This window comes from Melospiza melodia, chromosome 22 (genome assembly GCF_035770615.1).
Source record: "Melospiza melodia melodia isolate bMelMel2 chromosome 22, bMelMel2.pri, whole genome shotgun sequence".
Classification (NCBI taxonomy): domain Eukaryota; kingdom Metazoa; phylum Chordata; class Aves; order Passeriformes; family Passerellidae; genus Melospiza; species Melospiza melodia.
In genome coordinates this window covers 11,016,401-11,026,634 of record NC_086215.1, presented here as the reverse complement: position 1 = coordinate 11,026,634, position 10,234 = coordinate 11,016,401, and the positions used below count along the sequence as shown (strand labels likewise).

General features: G+C 47.8%; 1 protein-coding gene across 1 annotated transcript; it reads right to left on the bottom strand.

Annotated features, from left to right (window-relative positions):
• Positions 1–129: 129 nt before the first annotated feature.
• Positions 130–9,818, bottom strand: INPP5E (inositol polyphosphate-5-phosphatase E). Its single transcript, XM_063174978.1, has 11 exons — positions 9,712–9,818; positions 7,969–9,018; positions 6,122–6,245; positions 5,830–5,927; positions 5,177–5,301; positions 4,956–5,075; positions 4,475–4,582; positions 3,578–3,739; positions 2,973–3,088; positions 2,492–2,628; positions 130–1,487 (listed from the first exon to the last, which is right to left on the bottom strand). Exons 2-11 carry the CDS (start codon positions 8,805–8,807, stop codon positions 1,355–1,357), a joined length of 1,962 nt encoding a protein of 653 aa, XP_063031048.1. The 5' UTR covers positions 8,808–9,018; positions 9,712–9,818; the 3' UTR covers positions 130–1,354.
• Between the last annotated feature and the right edge of the window lie 416 nt (positions 9,819–10,234).

Below are 10,234 nucleotides of genomic sequence, written 5' to 3'. Positions count from 1 at the left end.
GCTCTGTTCAATGCAAACAATTACAGAGAAATCTGTCCCACCCCTCCAGCTGGAGACATGGCCCAGGTCACCCAAACACACACCAAACAAAGAACTCTGGTTCTGACAACAATAAAAGCTGGTTCTCACTTAAGGTATTGCATTAATTTATTTTTATTCCTTTAAAAAGAAAGGAAATCCAAATACCTGATGGCTACAGACAGGTCAGTGCCATAAATGTACCGCAGAACAGGAGCCTGTCTTGGACAGGTTGCATAGTCAGCAGCACTTCCTCCAAGGTGTTTGCATGATGTTTTAGGTCCCAAAGTGATTAATGATCCCATCTGTGCCCATGAGTTCTTAATTATTAGCTGTACTTAACATTTTACCAGTGCCATACTGGTCCTTGTAGTATATATAGCCTTAAGACAACACTACCTCAGAAATAGCAAGTTATTCACAGTTTACTGATCTGGAAAAATAAAGCCAAAAGGAATTGACTGTGATTGGAGGTAATGGAGCTGTGTGGAGCTGAGTGGCTGCAGTTGCTCTGCAAACCTCCCTGGTGCACTCACTTGCATCACTTTGGTGAAGCATCACACAGTGCCTGTTCTCAGATAAATTCCAGCTCCTGCTGCTGAAGGCAGGTAGTGCTTTATCAGCCCTGGGCAGGACAAGTGAGTTCAGGAAGGGATGGCTTCAAGCAGTCTCAGCAGACAAATATATGGCCTGAGAGTTTGGTATTTACCCCCTTAGTAACAGAAGGCCTATAGAACAATTATTGAAAGGCAATGTTTCTACACTTCAATGTACAGGAGTACATTCACAAACAATTTGCTGTAGAGGACCCAAAAAGCCCAACACAGGAGCACCATCCACACACACAACTGCCATGAACTGGTCCCTGTTACTGCCTGTACACAATACCAACACCTGGCTACAGAGAAGGAGCAAACCCAACCCCACACTGGATGGAAGTTAACCTGACCAAACCAAAGAGACAAACGAAGAATTCACTCTTCTGCAGGCTTCTCTTAGGGCCCCTCTGGGTGATGCAGTTCCAGCAGCTGTGCCCCTGCATGGAGGGGAACCAAGGGGCTGCACCCAGTGGCTTCCTAAGATAGTCTGGTTAAAAATAAACCAATTACACCAGTTGGGATGGATGTCTTAAAGAACTGACTCCTTTTCTTAGGCAGAAGCACTTGAGCTACATGGATTAGCTCATGCAAATGAATCCAGGATGAGGTTTAAGACATTCTTCACAAGCCACAGCAACTGCCAGAGGTGCTTATGCAGACAATTCCCTGCAGAGTTTGCCATGGTCTGAAATCCTCTTTTGGGGCACCTCTACCACCAGCACTGCAGAGCTTTCAGCTCAAGAAATGCTACATATGCTGCTGGATCTTTGGTCCTTTTGCTCCCGGAGTCTCAGAAGCTCCCTTGTGGCCCGCCTCCTTATTCCAATTAAATACAGATCTCTGTCAAACAGCCCTGCAGCCAGGGGGATGCTGCAACAGGAACACAAGCCAGCAGGTCAGGGCAGAAATACGTTCTTGTTTGCCCAGCATTTCCCTACTACTTCATACAACAAAGGCCACAAATCTGATTTTTACTTTCTTAAGGCATTCAGCAACTGCTGTGGGAGAAACAAGTGTTGTTCTTCCACAGCAACAAGTTAAGGTTTTTCACAATACTTCAAATGCTGGTTGTAAAAGGGAAATGTACTTTAAATTTTAGCATGAACTCACCTGCTTTTATATATAGAGGACTTTATTAATGACTCTGAATTAAAACCCACTCATTTGAAAAGCTACACCAGGTTACAGCTAACTTGGTGTACTCACTGGTGTGGTTCATCTCAACAATTCTTACCTTGGTATCTTTTAGAAAGGAAACTTGAGCAGCCCATCACACACTGCTATTTAATGGGTATTTAATACCCAGAAACAAAAATTCCCATTGTAATTGCACTGCTGATCAAATACTTTGTGAAATCACTTTTTTAGATATTCAGGTCTTGAAATCCCTGACCGTGTTATTCACAAAAAAAATAATAATTCCAAATGAAATTTCCTAAGGAGTTCTACTAATACAACAGCCTACAACAGCCTATATAGGACATTAGGAAGTTGGAGGATCTCAAAATACTCCACTGACATCCAGCTGTGCTGAACTGCAGACACCACTGGGGAAGGAAAACAGAACTGAGCCTAAACAGGGAAAGAGGAAGAGAAGAGGAAAGCTGCCCATGCTGATTGGGAAAACAAAGAGCTGCATCTCAGATAAAACACAGATTTACATTCAATTGCAGTGGGCTCTGTTTATCCCCCTCAGAAGGATTAAGAGACCTGGCAGCAGGGATTTCAGCTGTCAGGGCAAGGTTTAAGCTCTTACTGCTCTGGCCACCAGCATGTACTGGGTAAAACCCAACCAGGCTGCAGGGATAGACACAGGAGGATCTCCTCAGGGTCACTGGAGCAATCAGGCATGGGGAGCTGCAGGAGGTACTCACTTGTCTCTGCCAGGCCTCACTTTGACACGAAACAAGGCAAACACAGGTCGGTGGTCTGAGGTTTTGATGACAGGACAAGAGGAGTATTTGACAGCCTGGATGTCGTCCTTGTAGCGGCTGCGGAACACGACCCGGTCCTGGAGGCGGGGAGAGGGGACAGGGAGGGTGACTGCACATCACCCACCCTGGAGAGCAGCAGGGCTGCACAAGAGACAAATCCATTCATTCATCACCCTCCACTTGGTTCAATTAACGTGGCCTTGGATGGGGATCCATTCACTGTCTGATCCCAACAGTTCTGTGCCAGCTCTGAGCACAGGGGAGAACCCACTCAGACTGGGAAAATAAGGTTAACAGCCTGTGCCAAAATCTCCCTGTGCTCGTAGATTCTACAATCCTTTCTTCCACAAGTCCCAGCTGCCCTTAAGCAACAAATCTCAGCACAATTGGATCCCCTTTGACTCCTGAAATAATCCCTTACCGTGTAAGAGGGAGTCCTTTGCTTGGAGGTGGTGTCATAGCTGTCCTTTCCTATGTCAAACTTGTAGGAAGGACGGAAATGGATATCAGCCTCTTGGAATCCTTTGAAAATAGACCCTGTAAGGGAAGAGGAGAATGGCATGAACAAATTCTTCCCTCCTTAGAACTGTGTCTACTAATGCTGGCTAGAAACAACAACCAGGTACATCCCAGAAAAACCTGGGCTTGGGCTCCAGAAAGGGAGCAAGCTCCAGTCCTGACATGGAGAGGATAAAAAATAGCCAGTGGCTGTTTAGTCAGTGGTCAATTAAACAAAGAATTCCCCTTCCACTGAAAGCTCGTGCTGCTTTGCAAATGCTGTTCAAATCTAAAGTCCCTGGACACTGGGACAGAAAGATGCCCAGGTTATGGAGGAATCAGATGAAACAGCAGCAAATGGCTTGGGAGGTTACATTAAACAGAACAAACTGCTACAGCAACAGGTCCCTTGACACACTGCCACTGCAAAAAAAGTCTCCAGGAATTGGGGACTGGGCTGCCATTACTCCTGTGTGCAGATATCTTTGTTTCTGGAGAGGAGGGAGAGGAGCAGCTGCTGTCCCTTACCCCGACTCATCTCGCTGGTCAGCTGGTCATACACCAGGAGCTTGGACACGTCTGTGTTGGGGTTCTGGTTCAGGATGGAATCCACCGTCTCCCGATCCTTGTTCAGCCGGAAGTTGAAGTCCCCAAACCAGAAAACTTCATCGAACCGAGTTGTGACATCACCTGCAAATTCACAGCACAGGGTTCAAGGGATGCTGCTGAATGTGTTTGAGGAAGAAATTATTTCTTTTCACTACCTGGAGATGTGATAGTGAGTATGTTTTCTACCTGTGACCACCACTGAATATGGGAATTAACAACTCAAGAGAAAACAGAACAGAAATGTTAAAAACCATAGAAAAAGCTGAAAAGGGACCAAACTATCTATAGAACCTAACACCAGAGGGAACACAAAAAGCTAATGCTACACTGCAGATAAAGAGCATATTAAATTTCCTAGCAGAAGGACCTAATTATCTATCTAGGTATCAAGTTGTCAGCACAGGACTAGGAAACAATAATGGACTTTGGCAGACAATGCTCTGACCTGAGTACATGCAAAGTGACATAAGGTTTATTCTCTTAAATTTGAAATAAAATGACTCCTAATTGTTCTGGAAAGTGAAAACATATCCATAATATTAATAATAATTAAACCAAAAGAATTGCTAAAAAAATACATTATGTAAAAATTCCCTTTTGAATTTTCTCTCTTCAATTTCAATGTTTTTCTCAAACTCCCAATTTCAAGAAAAAAAATCATGGGAGTAATAACCATCCTCAGACAAAAAGAGCTGTAGTTTCTTTTCACACAGTCTCAAATGATCACTCTTCTTTTCTCTTTCCCAGTGCAGACTGAGACACAATGCCCAGACTCTGCTGAGCTGGGCTCCCCCCTGCTCATGGTTTCACACTTACTGGAGCTGGATCGATATGGATTTGTGTCTGGAACATTCTTGGGAAGTGTAAGGGCTTGAATGGTTTTATTGTAGTCCAGTTTCCTCTCATTCACTTTACTGTCCCCAGCTGCAAGACAGAAACCCCATTACTGCCAACAGTGAATAATTTTCATTCAGTGATCATTTCTGGTTATACCAGGAGCTTCCAAAGGGTATCAGACATTTTCCACATATAACATATGTGACACTCTGGGAGTGTCTGCACTGAATAATGATGGCAGAAATTGTGGGTAAGGGGACACAATGGTGCAGAGTTCATTTCTGTTTCCATAAACATAGTTCTTCTGTAAGTTTGTTACCAAACAAACCTCCTCCCTTATCCTTCTCAGCTTAGCAATCCTGAGCTTTGGCTCCAGCCTGAGCTGCTTTTTCACCTCTGTACATCTCCCTCCCCTCCTCCCTCAACCAGGACACTTGTAGCAAGATTGCAAATGTCTCACATGTGAAGTGGGAGGTGATGAAGAGAAAGGAGGTCCCAAAAAAGGTGAAGCTGATTCCCAGAGCCCCCTTGGTTTTGATCTGAGACACAATTCGAGTTGTCACCGTGGCATACTCCACTTCTGCAAGGAGGAAAAGAAGATGGTGTTACTGAAACACTTCTGACAGTGAGCAGGGAGGTTGGCAGAGGGAGAAAGGGCAGGGCACAGGCTGGCACACACACCTGAGCAGAACCAGATGAGGTCCCTGCGGATGAAGACGGACATGTAGAGCACGCCGTGCGCGGCCGAGTGCAGCAGGACGTAGTGCGGGCCCAGCGTCTCCTGCAGCCGGATCTCCCACTCCCTCCTGCAGGACACAACAACAGCTGCACCACACAGCCAGCACAGGACACAACAGCCAGGAGAGCAGGTCAGCCTGGTGATCACACAGCAACCCCTCTCACACACAGCACCAAGGCACGAGCTGAACCTCCCTGCACTCAACTGAGGTGCCACGGAAATCGGCACCGCTCTGCCATCAGGATGAAATTCTGTATGCACAGAGAAGTTATTCCATCCCTGGGAGTGTCCAAGACCAGGCTGGACAGGGCTTGGAGGACCCTGGTCTAGTGGAAGGTGTCCCTGCCCATGGCAGGGGCTGGCACTGGATGGGCTTTAATGTCCCTTCCAACCCAAACCCTTCTGGGATTTTATGATTTACATATCTCCTCCAAATCCCATTTCCACTGGTGCCCATGCAATAGAATTCAGTCTTGTTAAATAGATTGATTATTGAAAATATTAGGAATACAACAGAGACTATTTCTAGTCTATATCAAAGCAAAATGATTAATTAACAATAAAAGAAGATGGTTCATTACATTGTTTTTGCTACCTGTCTGGACAGCCTTCTTGAACCCCAATGACATACATGTCCTGGGCAAAGTCTGGATCTGTTGGCAATAAGAAGTCATCCAGATTCACTGGAAGTTCCTATTACACAAGAAATTTAAAATAAAAAGAAAGAAAAGAAAATCAGTATTAGTTATGCAAAGATTTACTAGAAAAGTACCTTGTAATTTGACAAAGATGATTGACAAGGAACATATTCCTGAACAGAAAAGCATCACCCCAGTCCTCTCAGCAGAGCTGGGGTAACTTTACTGCTAAAGGACCTGTTCATTTACCTTCTGGCCCTGCATGTTCCAGGTGGCCACAAAGATTCCCATACTCCGATTCGGGAAATATCTGCTGAGTTCTTCTGCTCCCATTAAGGCACCACTTGCCAGAAGGCTGCCTTCCAAATAGCTCCTGTGGACAGAAGACCCAAAAATGAGCATCTAAGGAAAGGGCAGGGCAGCTGGGATATTGATGTGGAATGTTTGAATCTTGATGTTATCAAGAATATAACTTTAAGAAGAATGAATTTAATATTTATAAAACGTTCTACTTGTGTGGAGTTCCTTCCAAAGCCAGGACATGAGGGTGATGGTGAGGCTGATGCTGCTCAAGGTCTGTGATGAGAAGGCTGAAGCCATCCAAAGTCTTCAGCCCCACTAAACTCATCCAGACACAGAACAAAGAAATTGGTTTGACAACCTCAGGGTGCCCAGAGCAGCTGTGGCTGCCCCTGGACCCCTGGAAATGTCCAAGGCCAGGCTGGACAGGGCTTGGAGCACCCTGGGACAGTGGAAGGTGTCTCTGCCATGGCAGGGGTGGCACTGGATGAGCTTTGAGGTCCCTTCCACCCAAACCATTCTGTGATTCCATTAAATTAGAGTACCCTGAAGCAGCTCAGTTTACTTCAAACATAAAAACAGCTCCACCATTCCCAGTGTTCTGGCATCAGGTTTCTCCTAACCAAAAACTCAAACTCACATCCTTCAATTCAGCTCATCAAATCAGCTTCCAGAAAATAATTTATTGAGCCTGAGGTCCCAAAATATCCCCTTTGGGAAGGACAGATGCATCCACAGCACCTGCCTCTCTGAAGGACAGAGGTGAGGGATGCTGGCACAGGGACTGCATGTTGAATAAGCATTTTTAATCTTGCTTAAGCTCTGCAAATAATGGTGAGAGAATAATGTCAGGGAGTTCTGGGCAACCCAGCCGGCTCCAGGTGCTTTAAGGAGGAATGGGAAAGAAAACCCTCATGGCAAACAAGTAACAATCTATCTTTGGGGCTTTTTTACCAGCTAGTAACACTTTAATTTATCTCAGAATTCTTTCCCCTCTACTACAGACTCCCACGCTCTGATCAATGATTGGGTTTTTCCCTCCTGCAGGGGAGCTCCTGTGGGATACTGGAGTAGTTCCCAGCACATAAATTTGTTCCTTCCAGAAACCAAACAAGCGCAACCTCTGCTCAGCATCTCACAGGACTGTGATAATACTGCATGACAATCTCAGTTTAAAATATCTGGTGCTATTTTGTTCTGTTATTTATCATTTTGGTCCAAGCCAATGTACTTTTAGATTTTTCTGAAAAACAGTTTTCCTGACTGCTGGAATGCACAGCCACCACTTCTTAATTCTCAAACCAGATTATGTTAATATTACAAGCAAACTGACAGCAAACCAGATCCATATGCATTTATGAGAATAAATATACAAACATATAATATGCGTATATTTATCTATAATATTAAAATACATGTTTATATAAAATAACTTATTTAAAATATATATTTTATATAATATAAAAATATATTATATATATTTATGAGAATATTATGTTATATATCTATGAGAATGATATATAAATATTTATATTTTTATTTATATATATTTAAGTATATTTATATATTCACATATATTTATATAAAATCTATGAAAATACTCATATGTATTTATGAAAATACTCAGCTAAAAGGAGCAAACAAAAGAGTATTTTTACTGGTCTCTTCATTTTCCAGCTCTCTCCACAGCAGGTTAAACAACACAGAGTGGCTTTTGAGCTCACAAGCTCCCTGCCCAGAGGGATTCTCCTCCCTGCTGCCGCCCCAAAAGCAGGAGGAACGTGGGGGAGCCCTACCTGCTGCGCACATCCTTGGCTCGGATGGGGGTGAGCACGCTGAAGGTGGATTTCATGGAGTCCGTGGAGCAGCTGTCACAGAGAGTCCCATTGCCCTGCAGCCGGGAGTCGCTGAGGCTGCTGCTCACCCTGCCAAACTTGTGCTGGGAATAATGCCGGTAATCCAGGCAATCCGAGTCGATCCTATTAGCTGTCCTCAGCGAGTGCGAGGCCACGTTGAGCTCCATGGGGGGCAGGGGGCGGGCCGGCATGATTTGGGAGAGCCGGGGTTTGCCCCCCGCGAACCCCTTGCCCCGCAGGAGCCCCCCAAAGGCACTGGAGATCTCGGAGGCGCGTTTGCCCAGGTCCGAGGCGCCTCCCCTGCTCTTGCCCCCGGGGCTGGCTTCCAAGGCGTCTGGTGAGCTGTGCGAGGATTCCTGCTGGCCGCAGGGATTGCAGGGGCTGGCCCTGCCCCTGCTGGGAGGGCTGGGCGACGCTTCCTGCAGGGAACCGTTCGAGGAGCTCGTCTCGTTGGGATCGGTCAGACTTTCCTGGCTTGTCCTAAAGCGTCTCCACTTCCTCCAGCTCTTCTCATCCAGGGATGCAGCACGTTCCAGCCGGGGCTTCCGAGGGGGCCTTGGAGTGATCGATTTAATTTTGATATTAGCTTTGAGGTCTTCTGGCAGTTTAAAGGTCTCACTTATGGGCGTGCCTAGTTTCGGAGGTGCCCCATCACCCCCAGCCTCCTTTTTGGCCGCTTTTCCAGCTTTTTTTGCCTGCAGGTCTTGTACCGCTCCACCCTCCATGCTCCGGGTAAGACACACCCTTGAGTGCTGCGGAAACCCATTTGGGGTACTCATTGTGCCCCAGGTACCAGCTGTGGATGCTGCTCCAGATGGAAAGTTCCTCAAAGCATAGTTTCCTTCCCTTTATCACCCTGTGGGTTTCACAGGGCTTTACTCAGCCAGCAAGGCATGGGAATGGCAGATAGCTCAGCCTTTAGCTGGGAATGAAGGGCAGGTGAATGTGCAGGCAGAGGCATTGTCTGCAAATTTCCAAAACGTGGGGTACCTGGATTCCCCCAGGAGAAAGATGAAAGAATGAAAAGTTATTGAGCTGCAAATTACTCCCCGATCAGAAAGCATCTCCTTACAGCACCTCCCTCTAGCACAACTCGCACCTTAACGTGACCTTGTTAGAAAATCACTGTTCTTTCCCGGTTTTTACCCCAAAAGCAGAGTAGAGACCTCCTGTACGGCTGTGTACATCCTACTTTAAGGAAAGGCAGCATGCTCTGTTAGCACGGGAGGGAATTTAAGCTGCACAGAAACCACAGCTCGTTGTCCTTGCTGTACACAGGCGTCACCAGCACGACCAGCCCGCAGCCCGAGGCCAGGAAATTTCCAGCGATCCCACAGGCACGGGGAAATCGCCGCCGCCTTTCCCTGCTTTGCACCAACCCCGCTCAACGAGAAAATGCCCCGGGGGTGACTTTGGGGTACGGGACTGGGCTCTGAGCACATTTCTCCACGGGGGAAGCCCCTCGTCATTCTGCGGCTCCCGCTGACCAGCCTCCCCCGGCCCCGGGAGGGCAACACGCGGTGACCGCAGCCCCGAGCTGCGGTTTGGCACCGAGGGGCCGCCGCCCGCATTCCCCCGGCCGGCCGGGCGGGAGGGCCACGGCCCCGGCCCTCACCCTCACAACGGCCGCGCCCCCCGCCCGCCGGGGCCGCCCCTTCCCCGCCGCTGCAGGCCGGGCCTTACCGGTTCCTCAGGCTCCCCGCCGGTATGCGTGGTCGCAGCGTCGTTGCCGGTGCCCGTTTCGGCGCCGGTGTCGGTGTCGGTGTCGGTCCCGCGGCGGCCGCCCCGGCCCGGCCGTGGCAACGCGGGGAGCGCCGGGCCCGCCCCGCCCGCAGCGCCCCCCGGCGGCCGGAGGAGCGCCCGGCAGCGCCCACGGGGAGTCGCGGCTGTCGCGACACGGGAGGGAGGGAGGGAGGAGGCGTTTAAAAAACAGCTTAAAAATAAACGTGGTACACTGGAAGAAATTTCAAAGCTGCCTAAAGCTTCAATTTTGAACGTTTCAGTACAAACACTGATCACCGGGGGTGGTAAGGGACATTGAGGATCACTCAGTTTGCAGCCTCTGCCATGGATACAGACACCTTCCACAGGCTCCGAGCCCTGTTCAGCCTGACCCTCCTGGACACTTCCAGGGATGGGACAGCCACTGCTTCCCTCAGCAACTGTGCCAGAGCCTCTTCACCTTCATGGGGAAGGATTTCTTCCT

What these genes read in the sequence shown, in the direction of transcription:
- INPP5E (XM_063174978.1), bottom strand. Translation starts at nt 8,807, where the DNA reads ATGAGTACCCCAAATGGGTTTCCGCAGCACTCAAGGGTGTGTCTTACC. An exon ending in GCCAAGGATGTGCGCAGCAG is followed by an intron (nt 6,246 to 7,968) that starts GTAGGGCTCCCC and finishes TTCTGTCCACAG; the next exon opens with GAGCTATTTGGAAGGCAGCC. An exon ending in GACCAGCGAGATGAGTCGGG is followed by an intron (nt 3,089 to 3,577) that starts GTAAGGGACAGC and finishes CTTCCCTTACAG; the next exon opens with GGTCTATTTTCAAAGGATTC.